Source organism: Odontesthes bonariensis, chromosome 3 (genome assembly GCF_027942865.1).
Source record: "Odontesthes bonariensis isolate fOdoBon6 chromosome 3, fOdoBon6.hap1, whole genome shotgun sequence".
NCBI classification, from domain to species: Eukaryota; Metazoa; Chordata; class Actinopteri; order Atheriniformes; family Atherinopsidae; genus Odontesthes; species Odontesthes bonariensis.
The window spans coordinates 36,088,742-36,107,730 of NC_134508.1; the positions used below are offsets into that span (position 1 = coordinate 36,088,742).

At 39.1% G+C, this 18,989-nt stretch overlaps 1 protein-coding gene across 5 annotated transcripts in view; it reads left to right on the forward strand.

Moving 5' to 3' along the window:
- rap1gapb (RAP1 GTPase activating protein b) overlaps window positions 1-18,989 on the forward strand; it is a 128,192-nt gene that overhangs the window by 42,305 nt on the left and 66,898 nt on the right. For 4 of the 5 annotated variants that reach the window (XM_075461634.1, XM_075461636.1, XM_075461637.1 and 1 more), the window contains exons 1-2: window positions 6,257-6,490; window positions 17,489-17,524. In XM_075461634.1, coding sequence (XP_075317749.1) covers window positions 6,447-6,490; window positions 17,489-17,524 — 80 coding nt within the window. In that variant the 5' untranslated portion in view covers window positions 6,257-6,446. Of the gene's footprint in view, window positions 1-6,256; window positions 6,491-17,488; window positions 17,525-18,989 lie in introns of those variants that run through there. The other variant, XM_075461643.1, reaches the window with a different exon arrangement.

The following is an 18,989-nucleotide window of genomic DNA, read 5'->3' on the forward strand; positions in this document are numbered from 1 at the left end:
TACATAAAATCACAAGAAGGGAAATAAAATCAGTCCAAAAAACATAAAAAATAATCATTCATTAATTAATTTAAAAGTGAAGAGTGCAGAGTGCAGATAAAATACTTTCCGATGTCACATGCACAGCTAAATAGAACTGTTTTCAGCCTGGATTTAAACATTGTCAGAGTTGAGTTCTGTCTCACATCTTCTGGAAGACTGTTCCAGATGTTAGGAGCATGAAACTGAAACGCAGCCTCACCTTGTTTCATCCTGACTCTGGGCACCAGCAGGAGACCCCTCCCCGAGGTTCTCAGATCTGTTGGATGCATTGACAAAGTGTATCTACAGGCCCATACAAAGCGCAATACATCTCAGTCAGGTCAAACACAGTGTGTGACAACTCTGTATAAGACACACATGCAAAGGAAATAAACCAACAAGTTAATCATGTAAGTGGCAAGCTGTCTTATTGCTCCCACTTTGAAACAAACAGTCCTGAGAGGCTGAACTGTTTCTGTTTCAAGGCGATATGAAATGGTTGCTGCATTCAGATTACATCAGCCCTGAGATCATCACCCAAATATATCATGAATATTCCTTTAATGTATGTTGCAGTTTTTGGTGGCCTCAAACCATATGTCTATTTTTACAATAAATTATTGATTGTTTTTATTTGACAGACAGAATAGTCAGATTTCAAGCATCAGTTCGAGGCAATCAGTGTCAATATCATTCCATAAAAAGAACTGAGAGACCTTGGTGGCACATTCCTGCATCCTCTCCTCTAACCATCTGATTTGATTTATTGCCCACATCTGGCTAGAGTCCAGTCAGACCTAATAGAATCACAAAAGGTCGACTCGGGAATCATTGGGGCACCCAGGCATTTGCAGCATGTGTGTAGGGGGGTGATAGGACAGTGAGTGCTCTTGAACGTGACAAGGCAGGGAAAGGGTATTTATGGCTCCTTCATAGAAGAAAACATATTAACACAGGGAAACAGTGTATAAGACAGGCAGCGGTGAAGACGGCCAACGGCAGAAAGAAGACATGAAAGGAGAGAAGAGGAGAGGAAGTGAGAGAAATAGATATGCAACAGAGATGAAAGCAAATGAAAGGGGACAAGAAGGAATAGACATCACAGGAGATGAGAGATTGTTCTGTCTTGTTTGACCAGGGGTGTTGCCACACAGAACTCTAGTGGGGCACAGGCCCCCCATTGCTCAAGTCTAATCTTTTCATCGTTACGGCCCACTTTGAGCATGCTAAGCCCAACTTTTACTGCTACTGCAACTGGAACTGAAAAATAAGCTGGTAACTGGGATTATTAGGATTAGTTTAACATTTCTTTCCACCTTCTAACGTGGTTCTTCTCTCTCCTCCTGCTGACTGCCTCCTGCTCTTTTTCCTTCTCCTCTTCTATGTACTTTCTCCTTCTGTGTGCTTCAAACCATAAGCAAACCTCACTTTGGTAACTTCACTTTGGACTTACTCTCACCTGGACTTTGGGGTTTCCTTTATGAAAAAGAAAACAAAGTGCCCATCTCTTAAAGGTAGGCTAGGAGATCCTGGATTTTGAGTCCAGCGAAGCTGCATTTTGAAAATACACAGGTCAAAAGTCCCAACCCTTTTCTTCAGACTTTCCCCCCGAAGCCACGTCTCTAGAGTACATGAACGCGCAATGGTTGTTCACGAGCACGAAGGTGCACGAGCGCTGTTCTGACAGCAAGCATCGATCATTGCCTTATTTAGTATTTAGTATATTCTAACTATACGTTTAATAATGCTAGGTGCTAGCCAAGCTGGCTCTAGTTTAGCTTCCTGCCAAGCTTCTGGACGCGTAATTCGTTCACGGAGCAGGGTACGCACACAGGGGGAAGGAGGGGGAGGGAGGAGCAGATTGCAGTTTGATAGACGCATCAGAATCCAATCATCGTTAACGGTCCGTTCAGTATGATTGGATAGTGTTTTTCCTAGATTGTTCGTTCTAGAGGCCACTAAAACTTTTCATTTTTGTGTCAAAACTTTTAATTAATTGGTTGCAATGGGGGTGTGAAGAGTATTTCAAGCAATATGTAAAAAAATGTTCCAGAAAAAGATCCCCTACCCCACCTTTAAGAAGCAGACATTTCTAAAGAGTGAAGGTTTGATCCATTCCTTTAGCTCACTCTCCATATGCTACATTAAATATACAGCGGGATGCATGGGTGTTGCACAACACCAGCAGGAGAAGAGAATGTGTGAAAGAAAGTATTCTCCATTTAAATAGTTCATCAACAATGTCTGAAGAAGACGTTATGAGAACAGCTGTCATGCCACATTAATTGACTTGATGAATTATAATGACTTAAAATGTCTAATGAGAAAGAGTCATGTAATACCCATTGCACCAAGGCTTTTTCGAATTTCTTATGTTCTGTTCTTCATTTTATTTATGTTTATATGTTTGTTTTGTTTTAATGAACACATCTTAATTCCTGCAGCTGGGATGCTATCCTCCACATTTTCACCCTTATTGTCTCCAAGTACAGAGAAACACAACATTCCTGAATGCCAAGGAAACAATGACCCACCAACAGGTTTATATTCCCATACCAGTTTGCCTATAGACCAAACAGGTCCCCAGAAGACACAGTCACCACAGCACTTCACTTTGCTTTGTCCCATCTTGAGCAGCCAGGTAGATACGCGCAGCTGCTCTTTGTGGACTTCAGCTCCGCATTCAATGCCATCCTGCCCAACAGACTGGTGACTAAACTGGTGACCATCTGTAACTGGATTAGGGACTTCCTAACTGACCGCTTGTAGTGTGAGAATAGGTCCCCATATTTCCTCAGCACCTGCTCCCCTCTGGGCTGTGTGCTGAGCCCCCTACTCTATATCCTCTACACCCACGACTGCATTCCTGTCCACTCCAGCAACAGCATCATGAAGTTTGCTGATGACACAACTGTGATGGGGCTCAGAACTGGGGGAGATGAGACCACATACCAGGATGAGGTGGAACGGTTGTTGAGTGTACACACAACAACCTGGTCTTAAAAACCACCAAGACTAAGGAGCTGATCATAGACTTCAGAAGGACGAAAACAGACATCCACTCCCTGTTTATCAGCAGGAACTGCAAGGAGATGGTCTCAGAATTCCTGTTTCTCAGGGTCCACATTCAGAATGTACTGTCCTGGAGCATTAAAAACCTTAACCATTATCAGGAAGGCACAGCAGAGACCATACTTCCTGAAAGTGCTCAGGAACAACCACTTCCCACAAGGACTGCTGGTGTCCTTCTCCCATTGCTCTAGAGAGAGCATACTAACTTACTGTCTGTGTGTGGTTTTCCAGCTGCACAGCAGGAGACAGGAAAGCACACCAGAAGGTCCTCACCACAGCCCAGAAGGTCATCAGCTGCCTTCTTCCCTCCTTTATCAATAGAAGCTCATCCCGAACGCTGCTGCTGCTAGAGTGTGAACACATCACACCAGTTTTAAAATCTTTACACTGGCTTCCAGTCAGTCACAGAATAGATTTTAAAAGCCTGCTGATGGTTTACAAATCCCAGAAAGGTTTAGGCCCAAAATACATCTGTGATATGTTCAGAGAATATAAAGCCAGCAGAGCTCTTAGATCCAAGGACTCAGGTCAGCTGGTCCAGTCCAGAGTCCAAACTAAACATGGAGAAGCAGCATTTAGCTGTTATGCTGCAAACAAGTGGAACAAACTGCCACTGGAGATTAAACTTTCACCAAATGTAGACATTTTTAAATCCAGGTTAAAAACATTTATTTTCTCATGTGTCTATGCATGAAATCTGCACTATATCTTTTAATTTATCTTGACTGTTGCTTGTTTTTAATAATATTAATTTCATTTTAATTATTTGATTTCTTTCTCTTTATATTCTTTTATATATTTTTAATGCTTCTTCCACTCCCCACTGCAATGCTTTTATTTTCTGTAAAGCACTTTGAATTGTTTTTTACATGAAATGTGCTATACAAATAAATTTGACTTGACTTGACTTGACTTGACTTGACTTGACATTGAGGATCAGTACCACTCTCGCAGTATCAGAAAAGCTCAAAACACTCTCATGGACCCATCTCACCATGGACACTTTCAGGACATTTAGAGCGAGAACAAACAGGCTTAAAAAGCGTTTTAATGCCACCATTGTAAGAGCATTAAACGATGCATAATTTTACTTACTGCTATATCATCTGCTGCAACATGTGTACTGGAATGTTCATAATGAAGCTTGTTATTAATTTGCTATGGAGGTTTTAGAAGTTTCTGTGATGGACTGGCAGCCTGTCCAGGGTGTAACCCGCCTCTCGCCCAATGACCACTGGGATAGACTCCAGCCCCCAGCGACCCGACCAACGGATTCAGCGGGTATAGAAAATGGATGGATGGGTTTTAGATGCAGTTTTTTTTATTGTTTTGCACCAAAGACTGCATTTTAATTTCATTGTATTTATTTACAATGACAATGAATATATTCTGATTAAGATTCTCTTAATTTACTCAATTAATAGCCATTTACAGATGTCTCAGGGGTGTGGAGTGGGCGACAGTGCTAACCGTTTTTATTGTTGTTTGTCTACATGCCAGGCTCTTCCTCACTTCCTCAATGATTGTGAATAAGAGACAATAACAAATTTGAATGTAGTTAAACTGAAGAGTGAACTCTTATTGCTCTAATGGAAGGAGACTGTTCTCCCCCTATAGTTTTAATGCTTTGTTATATTGCATCTCTCTCTGTCTAAAACATTCCTGATGCATGTTTCAGGCTGCGTGCCATGTGTCGACACATTGGAGTGCTATGTACATACTGTGGTCTTGCATAAATCATGTGCACTCTGCTGCAAACAATGTGCAGTGCCCAGACACCAGTACAGAGTGGAGTTGACCTGCAACTGTTCTTTTCTCTCTCAAAGTATTTCTCATTCTCATCTCATTAAAACTTTCGAATGAGATTTTATCGAGGCACATCTGATCATTTCTGGGGCAAATACCCTGTTAAAAAGGGTGTAGGAAAACTGAAGTGCTTCACTTTAAGCAGCCTTGCTTTGCAAGAAGACTGAAAAAGATGTGCAGTTCCCATATATCCTGAGGCAACAACGTCATGCACATGAAGGCAGTCAGAAAAGCAATGAAACCAGGAAAGTGCAGGCATGAAAGTAAAATCCAAAAACAGTCTAAAACACGATCAGGCAATAACAGTGAAACTGGGAACACTAGAGTTGGCACTTAATAACAAGTGTTTTAAACACAGAAAAGAGGAGAATATACTTAATGCAGTAAAAGCTAATCAAATGACAGAACACAAGAGTGGAAACTGATTGAGCACAAGTAGAAAAACAAAGGGCAGGGAGCTAAACTGAATAGGATGCACGTGGCGAAAACATTTAATTATTAAGCATGTGTACAACCCTAATTCGAAAAAAGTCGGGACACTGTAGAAAATACAAATAATAACACAATGCATTTGCAAATCTCATAAACCCTTATATTATTCACAGAAGAACATAGAAAGCATATCAAATGTTTAAAGTGAGACTATTTTCTATCATGAATGTGATGGTAGCAACAAAAAAAGTTGGGAAGAGGGCAAGAAAAGGCTACAAAAGTAAGCGATACTATAATAGTATAACAGCTGGAAGAAGATGTTAACACTAATTAGTTTAACTGGCAACAGGTCAGTAACCTGGATATAAAAAGAGGACCTTAGAGAAGCAGTCACTCAGAAGTAAAGGAAGTAAAGATGGGCAGACGTTCAGCAATCTGCAAAAAAACTGCATATATATATATATATCTATATATGTATATACGTATATATATATATATATATATATATATATAGAGAGAGAGAGAGAGAGAGAGAGAGAGAGAGAGAGAGAGAGAAAACCTTAAAAAAGCTTTGTGTCAGAAAGAGAAATCATGTCCTCTCTTTAACCTTCAAGCGCATTGTCAGGTATACATGCCCACCTACCTATTTCCCAAAAGAGCCATTCATGGACAAAGAGCACTTGTGATTCACATCAGGAGAATTGCTCGATAGAGCTGAACAGCAGGGGAAAGATGCCTTTTAATGCCTTTTTTAGGCTGGTTGGAAATGTAAGTGTGTGTGCCCTCTTCCTGGCGGAAATGAGAAAGAAAACAATCTGAGAAATGATGTTTGTTTCCAGGACAACAGCATAACAAATCAGCCAGACACACCTTTCTCTTAATCTGGCAGAGATAAAAGCTACTTAAGGAGCACAGAGGAGACTCAAAGAGGGAGGGCTGGCATGTGTACACACATCAGAGAAAAGCGCACTCTCAATAAGGGCTGAAACAAGGAGGGAGGAGAAAGTTAGAGGTACTGAAAACGAAGAGAAACAAACAGGTATGACTGTCCTTCTGTTGGGAACTGTACTGATATCCTGCTCACCCCTGGAAGACCTCATAAGTTATTCAGCAGGATGTCTCAGAGGAAAAGGAGTTTCACATTTGGAGCTTATGGAGGGTAAGATAATCGAAGATTAAATTGTCTCAATTTCAATTGATTTTGCCATTTGCCTTGTTCTACAATGATAGCACTGTGTGACTCAGCAGTGAACCTATTGCATCTGGCTGCCAACCCAGGAGAAGTGAAAGGTGTAAGACTCCTCAGGGAGGTGTACTGCACCTGCTCAGCAACTGCAGAATTAGATAACAAGGTCACTGACAGTCAGCACTGGATCCTCCTAATTTACAGCTGTAACCATTAGTGGTGAAGCCTCGGAAATGTTTAACTAATGAGATTATCATATTAATGAGAAAAGCCTTAAAGGAAGTAGTGGCAGAGATAGTTTGCATTACTAATCAGTATGATAGTGAATTGTTAATCAACTTTGTTTTGTAGCAGTCTGGCATTCATAGTGTTGCAGTGTGTGAGTAAAAGATACTTTGGTTTATGAGCTGTCCACCATAAAATTCATGAAATAGTGAAATGACTTTTACCACTACTGAGTTCTGCCAAGAGAGCACTCATGAGACTCAATTTGGCACTTCTGTAGTAGAATTCAGGTTGAAAGTCATCCTAAGTCCAGAAGCAGACAGAGTCAACCAAAAGAACAGTGGTCACCTTGTACCAAGATGTGCAATGGCACAAACTAAAAGAGCGCTGTGAAAAAAGCACTCTTCACTGTCATCTTAACTGCGTTAGGTATTTTATCTTTCTAAACTGTGTGTGGATGTGTAAACTAGGTGAACTGATAGATGAGCTGAGATAATTGTAGTTGTTCAGTTATATTATAAATCTTTTACAAGTCTTTTATAAGTTTTTTTGTTTTGCTCTAAACAAGTCCTCCACCTGAAAGGATGGTATAAGTTGTCTTTTTGTGTGTGTGTGGCATGGGCCACTGTGCGACGCAATAGTTACATTTCATAACATGAAAACACTTGTTGCTACGTCCTAGTTTGGTTTAGACGATAACATTACTTGGTTAATGATAAAGAGAAAGAATAAATTATGGTTAGATCTACACTATATATTTTTTTACAATGTTACATTCACCCTCATCGACTCCATTTTGCTTGTTGACTTTTGAAAATAACATCAGTTGGGTTTGTGTAGAAAAAAAATCATGGTTGGAGTTAAACAAAAACAACATTGTTTTTACTATGCAATGTTATCATCAGGGAAGAGGTCAGCCTACTGCTTCAGGAGTTCTTACTCAGACAAAATGTCTTGAATTAACAAACAAACCTTTTTTTCTGCTTGGTTTTTCTTTTTGTTTCCCCAAGAAAGTGAGATCACTGTACGGTGCTGCTACCCATAATATGAATTGTAGTTTTCTTCTCTCGATTTTTCTCAATCTTGATTTAAGATCTAAAAATTGGAAGCTTAACTGAAGTTGCATAATTTTGGTCCACACCACACTGAAAAAAATAACTCAGATTTACTTAAAAAACCCTTTGTAAGTATTTGCACTCAAATGATTTAAAGCAATACTATGTAACATTTGTACCTAAAAAAAACAGTTTGAAAAAAATTGTGCGGCTAGAATGAGTTTTAATATTACGATTGGCCTGTCTACTATGCCCTTCGGGGGTCTGAGTTGGAAAAACTGCGCTATGTAACTTTGCTGGACCGGCCCGGGAGCTGAGCGGAAGTACTTTGACTTGCAAAGCCTCTGACGCTCGGACGCAGAGCCTCTGCGAGCGTCAAAATCTTGACCGCTCCCCCACGCTAGCACTGATAACGTGGAGGTGCGTCGCTTACTTAAAAAAATCCGGGTTACTGTAATTTTGAATTTTAGCCGAATGAATAAATAGGCAGCAGGTCTGTGGGATGTCTGTGGTAGTAGAACGCCGATGACGTCAGTAACACCCACTTTACGACAAAAATTCAAAATTACAGTAACCCGGATTTTTTTAAGTAAGCGACGCACCTCCACGTTATCAGTGCTAGTGTACAGTAATTAATAAATTATAAACAGCATAGTTTGTGCCTGTATAACGTTGCCCATAGGAAACCGTTTCATGGCCGAATATCTCAAGAGAGCAGCCAGACGCCTCTCGAATATCTTCGGAACAGCTCCAAATTACCAACAACAAGCAGGGGTGAGTAGAACATCATGCTATAATGTGAAATCAAGGGCCCAATGTCAAAAAAACGGTCTTGTCCTTTAATGATCTTTTGCTGAATAACATTGGTTTAGCAACACTGTTTTTTTTACACACACACAGAAAACATTCAATGTTCATTCACTTTTCTCCAAATGTTCACAGTCATCTAAAATTCTCCAGTGACATAGCTGCTCTTGTAATATGTAAACCAGCATAGTCTCTGGATCATTTAAAGCAAGCAGCTGCCTGAGGGGAATTACCATGTTTGATTGGAAAAAAAAAAAAGAGCTTTTCACCTCGCTTTTTAATATGTGTTGTGAATTTAGTTTGCCTGCAATATTCAAGGAAATGTGTTTCTACTTTTAAAAGCCCTGTTGAAAAAGATTTCCTAAGGGGAAATCAATACAGGGAAAGGATTCTCAAATTGAAATGGATTGAGTCCAGACTTAGAGCGTCACATAACCATTCTACATTTGTTTCAGGACCTGTCCTCAAAGGTGTTATTTTGTGGCTGGGTAATTTCCACATACAATTTAATGGCAATTACTAGAGAATAAAGCTGAGCTGTTTCCGTAAAGAGTGTGTAAGCACCTAAAAAAATAATGGATGTACTAAAAAAAATAAATAAATAAATGGAAATTGCTTTTTCTGCCAGTTTCATCTATAATATAACCCTTTTGAGTCGTATGCAAATTAAGAGAGGAAATTATGTGGAGAAGTAAAGAGGATTTAAAAACAATTCTAGATGAAAGAATGGCTTATAAGCTATTTTTCAAAACATACAAGGATACTTCATAAAAAAGTTATTTTATTCAAACCATAGTGAAAAGCAAACTTATATTAAGTGGAGAATGTGATTTTAAAAGTATGATTTAGAGAAAGCTAGTAAATATGCTGGTGAAGTTTAAAATGACAGCTGGCTGGTTTTCTGAAGACAAATGGAAACTGTTCAGCCATGTGAAAGATTATGGGATTGTGGACATGTCCGACTGTTCTGTTATAATTACCCTTAGAGGTATTTTACCTACCTGATGAGGGTGTTGAGGAGGAGAAGGATGTAATCGTGCAGCCAGTAGCTGTTTTCCCTGGCATTCTTCCTCTATTTGTATTCTGTATGTATTGCACTGCTTCATCTGACAGATTTTATGTTTCTGCTGAAAGAATCTGACTTCAATTTTTAAGTTAAACATTTATGACCAAGTAACTTCAAAGTCAAGAATACAGAGGATTAACAGCGTCAGTGCGTCTCTCTTACATGTGGTCTTGTGATGTAAAGCCACCTGCCAGGTTGAATGTGAAATTATATTTAGAGAGGCTGGTGATGGAGGGGGTGATGTTTCTGTTGGGACCAGAAAAGAATGTGGAACACGAGGAAGATGCAGGAAGTTGATTTGAGAGCTTGAGTCAGAAGTAAAGGCAGAGCAGCCAGAACCACAGGATACGAAGGTCAGAAGAGAAGTCTGGTAAATTAAGCAGAAAAGTACTTTCAAAGAGAGCAGAAACAAGCATAGACTGAGGTAGAGGTTGCAATCGAATAGCAATTTTTGCTAAGGACAGTTTTAACTGAGCAAAACGACCCAGAAAATTTACATTGACAAGAGAAGGTTACATTCTGGAAATGCTAAGGAAAAGTGCCTTTCTTATCATTTTTAACAATGGATACACTGGACCATCTTTTACAAAAGCAAAGGAGAAAATTCTGTCATCCAAAGTGATACTTAATTACCATAATCAGATTAGAAGCAGTATGTTTACCATAGCAAAAAAGTCTATTATTCAAGAAAAAGGATATGAAACTATAGAAATGGCATGTTCAGCAGCAGATTTGATTCCTCATATGTTTTACCAATGCTGTAACATACATGCAGTCATACTCATTTGATTTGATGTCATTGTATCTGATTGCACTTGGCTGGAGGGGTTGTGCTCTGCTTTTCCCTTTAAAATTCCTCAGATGGTTCTACTGGTTTAAATCAGGTCAAAGGTCAGGTCGCAAAGCATTACCTAGCATGGCTAATTTCATGGCACAATTCAGATGCGCCTTGCTGGACTCATGTTTTTTGCCTTTTCCGAAAAATGCTTCATATCACACACACCGACAGTGCTCCAACCTAAGCTAGCAGACAAGTAACCTACTGTACATGTACGAAGCTGTCAACACATTGTTTACTGTCTCAACATTGCTTTGCTCATCAAGCTAAGATATTTCATTAAATCGCTCCCAGTTTCCCATTTTGCAAAGACTTCGTTCACAATTACTTAAACTTTGTAAGATAGCAACTATAAAGTAAAATCTTTACCTACCACAAACGTGAATCCGGATTAAACAGCCAATATCCTTCATCAAATCCGACATAGTTATCCGTTTTATCCAACAAGTTTGTAGGGGAATTTGGCGGCACTGAAGTTCTCACTGGCTAGATGGGCGGAGTAATATTTCTTAAACCCTTAGAGTCCTTTCCATGTCCAGGGCAGTTCATACACCTGCCCCAATAGCATCTATATAGGCGCGCTAAATGTAACATGATATTATGCTACGTAGGGGCCTACAGTGATTCTGATTGGTAGAATGTGCTCGAGAGTTCGGCGGGGCCGGGCTTAGCTGAGAGCAGACCAGGCATCTGCCCTGGCCAGTGGCCATAGATCTAACGTTAAGCAGCCACACTGGAGGTAGGCTATATTTCAGCGAAAATAAAAACAGATTCCACTCGCAAAGTCCGTCACAAGCCACAATATGGTGTAATACGATTCCCACTGTGATTGAAGTTTAAATAATAATTTTATCTATAATTTCTAATTATCTATATTTTATCTATAAAAGAAAGGTTGGGGTGTGGAAGGCGGGGCTCTGCCCATCCTGCCCAAATACAGCGGCCACGGCTGGATCTTGGCAGTGTGGCAGTATATCGTTATCATGCTGTAATGGTCATCTTTAACCAAGCTGCCATTGCTTTTTGGTATATCCAGAGACATTCATGGTGCAACATGTAAATGTTCTGAGCTGAATGAATTTTTCTTCTCTTGTCTGACCGAAGAATGTGTTGCCAATATTAAGGCTTATTATGTTATTGTTAATCTTAAACACAGTTTTTGAGATCACAGTGTTACGCTGCAGAGCAGGCATGGTATAGTGGGGGCAGCCGTGGCCTAGTGGTTAGGGAGGTGGACTTAAGATCAGAGGGTTGCAAGTTCAAATCCTGCCATTACCTCTCCCTACACCTCTATCCATGGCTGAAGTGCCCTTGAGCAAGGCACCTAACCCCACATTGCTCCAGGGGCTGTAACCAATACCCTGTATCTAAATAGCTGTAAGTTGCTTTGGATAAAAAGCGTCAGCTAAGTGTAATGTAATGTAATGTATTCATTTCTTATCAGTTGATGTTGTTACAATGGCCTTCGTTTTTTTTCTGAACCATCCCAGAAACTCTGATTTCAACTAATAACGACAGTGACAACTCTAAAGTCTGTATGTGTTTCAGAAATGGATAGTGTGTTCCACATTAAGTTTTAAGCTTGTTCTGTATCTTTTAATTACAGCAACAGTTTGACTCCTTTTTAGTTAGTTACTGTGTGTACATGCACAGTGATAAGTCTACAACTGTCCCTCATCAGAACTGGATAATACTGCAATCATAGTTTTTACATGAGTTGCGGATAGGATATTCCATTAATATTCCTGTTTGCATGTTACAAAACATAGTCCAATTTTTGACTTGTGTCCACATTCCATCCACCAAAACTACTGCAATGTTTTAATTATTCAAATACGTAATTTCATCCATTTCAATTTTGGACGAAAATTGAAAAAAAAAATGGGGCATAGCTCATTTGGGTTTCTCTCTTGCACCCAAACTGTGTCATATTTGGTAATGCAGCCTTCCTGTTCTGCACTGAACTCCATCAGAACTTGTGACAGAAATAAGCAACCAGAGCTCTGGAAACAAGCTCAAAAAATGATCCCAATTATACTCATAATAGGTAGACTCACTTCTACTGAGATTTCAACACTGCAGAACCATGTCAGCAACATCTTTGTTGCATAATTGTATTCAAGGGTCACAGCACTAAGGCCTTTCATTGAACTCATGACATTTTCCATATAGATCAAAGAAAGGCGCCCAGAAGCTACATTGTAGCTGGTTTGTGGTGGCAGAACTGGACATGTGTAGGGGTCTTGATTAGTGTGATGAGATTTCACTCTGACCTTACACACCTGCTTTCACTACAACAATCATACACATGCACATGTGGAGAAGGAGACGATGTAGACTTGAAAAAGCTTCAGGTTAGATGAAGATTTAGCAGATAAAGCTGTGAACAGAATGACTGGGGAGGCTGCAGAGACAGGCACGACATTATCAGTTGACCTGTCAGTGTGGTTTCATCAGATTTGATCGACAGCGATCAAGCGGCTTACCAACTGTCAGCAGATTCTGGTTTAAATAATGATGTACTGAGACTGGTGAATTAAAGGGATAGTTCGCCTCTTTTGACATGAAGCTGTGTGACATCCCATATTAGCAATATCATTTATTAAATTTGACTTACCCCCTGCTGCGTCCTGTGAGCCGAGTTCCAGCCTCGTTTTGGCGTTGACGAAGGTAGTCCGGCTAGTTGGCTGGGGCCACAAAAATAAAGCGTTTTGCTTCTCAAAACAATATGCGTACAAAAGAGTAATACACTTGCATCACAAAATCCTCCCTCCAGAAAAAGTCAGACCTCACAATCGCTTGGCGCTATTTTCTCTCCCTTCATATCACTGCACACGCTAATATGGGATGTCATACAGCTTCATGTCCACAGAGGCAAACTATCCCTTTAAGCTTGTGCCATCAATCTTTCACAACTAAAAGTGGAGAAAAATCACTTCCCCCCATCCCAACTGTCCCTTGCAGGCAAAAAAATGAAGCGGGTGTTGGAGGTTATCTTCAACTCATTATCCTTGTGGTTCTACAGAAACATTAGTCTGGTGTGAACCGATGGATTGATTTTGCAGCAGTGCAGCACCTTCACAAAATGGATCTATGATGTGTGACATATACTGCTGAAAACAAGGAAAAATGGATATTGTGAAAGAAAAAGAGATGTTAAATCACTCACTTAATATACGATGCCGTATTGTCAATCTACATATTAAAACCTTGTGCAGTTCACAACAGCCCTTAAATTATCAAGTCTCAAAGGAATCCTGTTTAAGTAGGACAGGCTGATATTAAGTGCTCTTGACATTCTTCTTCTAAATGGTAATAACATCAGGCTGTATCTCATTTGATTTCACACATTTAACATAATTTCCAGGGCTTTCTGTTGGAGTGCACTCATTTTAAATGGTTATCTACTCCTGACAAAGAGGGAAGAGAGCTGCAGTTTATGTTTAAACTAACAAGTGTGATACATGTCAATGCATTATAATGCAAAACAAAATAAAGAGCTGCAGTACAAAGAAAATGACAATAATGATGAATTATAACAATAATAATGACCTCTTTACAGTTTGAAATCAAGTAGATGATAATGTCAGACCAAACAAACATTAAACAAAGGAAGAGGACTCTAAAGTGAGGGGTTGTATATCTTTTATGTCTTGCATAGACTTTAAAAGTCTTGGAACACTCAAACAAAGACAGTATTTATTGGCTCGTTGCTGCTAAGCGGCTAAGCCAGTTTTCCTTTCTTTTACCCAAGTGTCCCTTCTTTAGTGAGTGCCCTATTTCTACAATAGATGGAGGTGAAGTTGTTTATACAACAGCCTCTCTCTCATTCCTGACTGTTAACATCAAAACAGTATGTTGCATGTGTCAGCAGGGGGACGAACACCAAGCATATCCCTGACTGGCAAACTAATATTTCCATTCTCAACAAAGACATCAAAGAGCAGAGCTCTCACCACCTGCCCACATAATATCAGTGTTTGCACATCAAATAAATTTCAGTCATGCAAAGGTGAACGTTATCTGATGATTAAACCAACCACAGTGTGCACAATGTGAAAGTTAAATTAGAAAGCAGGTTTTTAATGTGTTAAGCACATTAAAGTGTGTCATATTGTTACAATTTCTTCCACCATCCCACTCTTTCTCATGCTTTATTGCCACATTTAGCAGCTCTGATTTTACCATTCAGCTCCGTTCTGCCACGCAGTGATGTGGGCATGTATTGAATTATTGACCCACTGCACAAATACATTTTTAAAATATGTGAGTGTAAACATACTGTATTTGTGATCGTCCTACTGGGATCTGATCTCAGCCCTTCAGTGTCAGAGAAACGCTTGTCATCTTTTTAAAATATAAATGTACACACATATATGTAAGAAGTGTTCGATTTATTTAGCCTCAGCAGAACTTTAAGGCTCTTGAACTGTGCTGTTTTTCTTTTATAGAAACTGCCAACTATCTAAAAAAAAAATCCAACTAGAGTAAGATATATACACACCTTGCATTACTTATGAAAGGTAATACAATAAGTATGTGAGTTTCAGGAACCAATTTTTAAATCAATATGTTTTTTGGAGATTTTCAATGCAGGGCGTTTTCCTGTAATTGTGTCAGTTTATATCGAACTATTGCTGTTTTCCCGAGTGTAAGGTTCACAATACTTTCTGTAATATTGTTTTCACAGCTGGCATGATAATGTGTCATGGTGGTTTTGAATATTTTCAAGCTTAGATATTAAAAACGTTGTCAAACTCTAGTTAGTTTGCAATGAACATCAGGTACTTTTTATCTTTTCATTCGCTTAACAGAAACTGTTAGAAGAATTGCTATTATTACCCTGGTTACATTTCCATTTCGTTTCTTTGCCAGTGAATGGACTGTTTATGAGTGTGTGTGTGTGTGTGTGTGTGTGTGCGTGCGTGCAAGCGTATTGATGCTAAATGAGCATGGTAATTATTTGATTGGCTTTCCCTTGGGAAGGAAGGAATAGGCTGTGATTGTGAGAAGGTTGGCTGTCAACAGCTTGCATCTGTTTTTGTGCTGTTACAAAGCTTGATTGTGCAGTTGGAAGAATTTTATCTGCATTATTTGTGTTCAAAGTAAAGTGGACCCTCCCAAATTCCTGACTTGTTGGGCACAACATAAGAAGACAGTCATATGCCTTTGTTCTCGCTGGTTGCCTTTTTTCTCACGTTCCCTTTTCTTTCTCTTTCTTGCAGTTCTTGTGTTTCTATCTATCATTTCTCATATCAGCCCTTCTTAGCACGTATCAGAAAAGGAGCCCAACTCCTGTAATTCTTCCCTTATACGGTATATACCTCACATAATTTGTTTGATTTAGATTACGTTTTCATGCTTGCTAACTTTCTCTTAAAAAAAAAAAAAAGGAAAAAAAAGCTTGATCGTATTTTGCTCATCTTTTGATGAAAACTGCTGTCTCCGCACACTTCTTCATTCAAACATCTCTACACTCCAGTAGGCAACGTGCCTGCATCTGACAGCCACCCCTTTCCATCTCAGAAACAATTCCACTCTGGCTGTACTCACCCAGTAGCCGGCAGTTATAGCAGTAGATAAAAGAGGAGGAGGGAAGAAAAGGCAGTGGTGGAGGGAAACGATGTAAATCATATTCTTCAGGCTTAATAGAAGCACTATGCAAGTGTGTGACATAGGTAGATCTACTGGTAGAAATGCAATGACATTTTCATAATTTGATTGATGTGGAAGTGTGTGGAAAGTAAGAATCGTTGTGTTTTCATCAGTTTAGAATAAGTCATTTCGACAAGAAAAAGCTGCAGCATTGCTCTCTACTGTTTTGCACCTCCATGTTCCTTTACTACCTCAGAAATGACAAAGAAAAACATTTATTAAGTTGAAATTTGCAGTTAAAACTGCTAGATATCACTACATATACAATCTGGACCACATTTCTGGTGTTAGCAATGTATAAATTTTTCACATTGTTGTTTTTTGTTATATTGGTTCATTTTATTGTAGCATTAGACTGATACTAAAGCTGGTAACAAGCCATAAAGAAGACATGAAGACTGATCACTCTGAGTTTGAACAATCAGAATCTTTGGAACAGTTAAAGCTTAAACGAGTGACTTTTTACCATCTAAAAAAACTCAAACTTGCAAATACTATAAATAAATTGTTGAACACTCTGCCACTTTAGATCCAGACTCTTTAGTCACCATTGTCTTAACTAAAGAACATATAAGTTGTCACACATCATTGCCTACTAAGTTAAACTGCTCTACAGATCTCCCTTAAATTGCTTAGAGCTTAAAGCATTGTCACATCCAAAACCTTCTGGAATATTTATAGTATAGTCACCATTATAGTATGGTGTAGGGAATGAATAGCCGGCCAGTGTCAAAGGACCTGAGGTTCTGGAAAGAGGCATAAAGGTGAAGGAGGTTGGAGAAGTATTGAGGAGCAACGGCCTGGAGAGATTAGGCAAGAAGGAGGATTTTGCCGTGGATACAAACTTAACTGAAAGCCGGTGAAGTTGTATAAGGGTTGGAGAGTTTTCAGAGTTTGGTGAGGGTGATAACTCTGGCAGTAGAGTTTAAATGCACCGGAGCCTGTCCAGGACTTTATTCAATTGCAGCATCCCCTGAGAAAGGTTATGACGGCATGGAGGGTTTCTGCCACAAAGTAAGGGAGTGCTGGATTTAATGTGAAACTCAAAGGGGAGGGTAGAGTCCTAGATGGCACCAAGGTTGTGGACCTCAGAGGATGGGCAGATTATTTTGCTCAGTGTAAAAATATTACCATTGCTTGGCATTACTGTATAATCATTTAATTTTGTTTGAATTTAGTTGTGTACATTTCTACTTTCAAAATATTTTTGCCTGTCGTTATTTATGTAAATTCAACATAGATTTTTGCAGTTTTAGCATTTTCAGCTTTTAGAACAGTATATAATGGGAACCAAGATTAATGTCTTGTTACTTGTTTCTTTTTAGGGTTGACAGAAACTTCTCCAGGGCCAGGACCTTATGGTGAGTCCTCCTTTTTCTAAAAGTCACATTCGTTTTCATACTTCATACTTCAAAAGGTTGCATTTCTAACTACTACATTTTTTATTTGGAGGCCATGTGGCCAAACAAAATTTTTCATAAATTCAGTCATCATTCTGTTCTCAGTCATATGAATACAGAATGACCTGAGTTCTCCTGCTATAAGTATTCTTATAATGTTTTCTTTCAACATGCCTTCCTGTTGTATATGCTGCAGAGATTCTCTCAAACCAGTTAATCTTATAGCCACATGTACAGAACAAAATAAACAAGGTTAAACAGTTCATCATTCTTCATTGACTTTATCCTGCGTAAAGATGCCTTGTTACTTACATCTGCTAACAAAGAAAAGAAAAAAGCCAAAAAGCAGTAGTGTGGTGGGATGCCTACCCAACAGTGCAAGGAAATCAAAACTTTGGAAACATGGATTCAGTCTAAAAGTAGGAAGAAGGGGCTATGTCTGTGTGGTTTTTTTTTTTGGTTAATTGTAATCATACCAGGTGCTATAGTTAAATATCTGTGAAGTATTTAGCGTTTTAACTGTGTTCATTCATTGGAGTAATTTCTCCACGACAAGTAAGATGTGTTGCTTGGCACTGTCGCTGTTTGACTCAGGATAAAGTGCATAAGTGCATAGAGATAGATCTTGGCTTGCCAATTATTTCAATGCTCAGTCCATCCCTTCAGAGTATTAAAATGAACTCTCAAAAAATATGCTTTGTCAAAATGACAGTGTGATGACCTTAATAAAGAAGTTGCGTAAAAAGGCTACAAAGGCTATATGTTTCCTGAAAAAACCACATGCTTTCCTGTCATTTTATCTCAAGCCTGACATTTTCCTGGCACGTAGTAGGATTTTATACTGTGCTTATAATTATTTCTTTCAGAGAAACTCTATCTTCTCTGATGATTGGACATTTATATATGATGAAAATAGAGATGCTGAAGATTGTAATGTTCTCTACTTGGCAGGCAGTCTCCCAGCATGGAGAGGGAATATGTACAAGGGAAAGAGCAGATGGAGAAAAACAGGGAGCACAAAAATGTGTGCAACACCAGCTGGCCATAGAGCGCACAGACCTCTAGATCTCAAGCATCAAGGGCCTCGGGATAAATAATTAGTAGTATTTCATTTATACTATACATTTGTGCTAATTTTTCATATTTAATGTGTATCATTTTTCATTATTGTTTTATAAATCATTTCATTATATGTGTAGCTGCATTCATAAACTAAATTTCTGAAAGCATCAGATCATGGTCATAAATGTCAGTATTATGAACATCAATAACTATGAGTGTCACAGAGAAGGATTTTTTTGTTTTGCTTTGACTGGCCCAATCTCTACGTTTACAGACTGTGAAATACTTCTTTTCATTTTGACAACCGAGGCATGAAACCAACACAGCTGAACTCAATGTACAAGTGTTCTCCCAATTCAGCTAA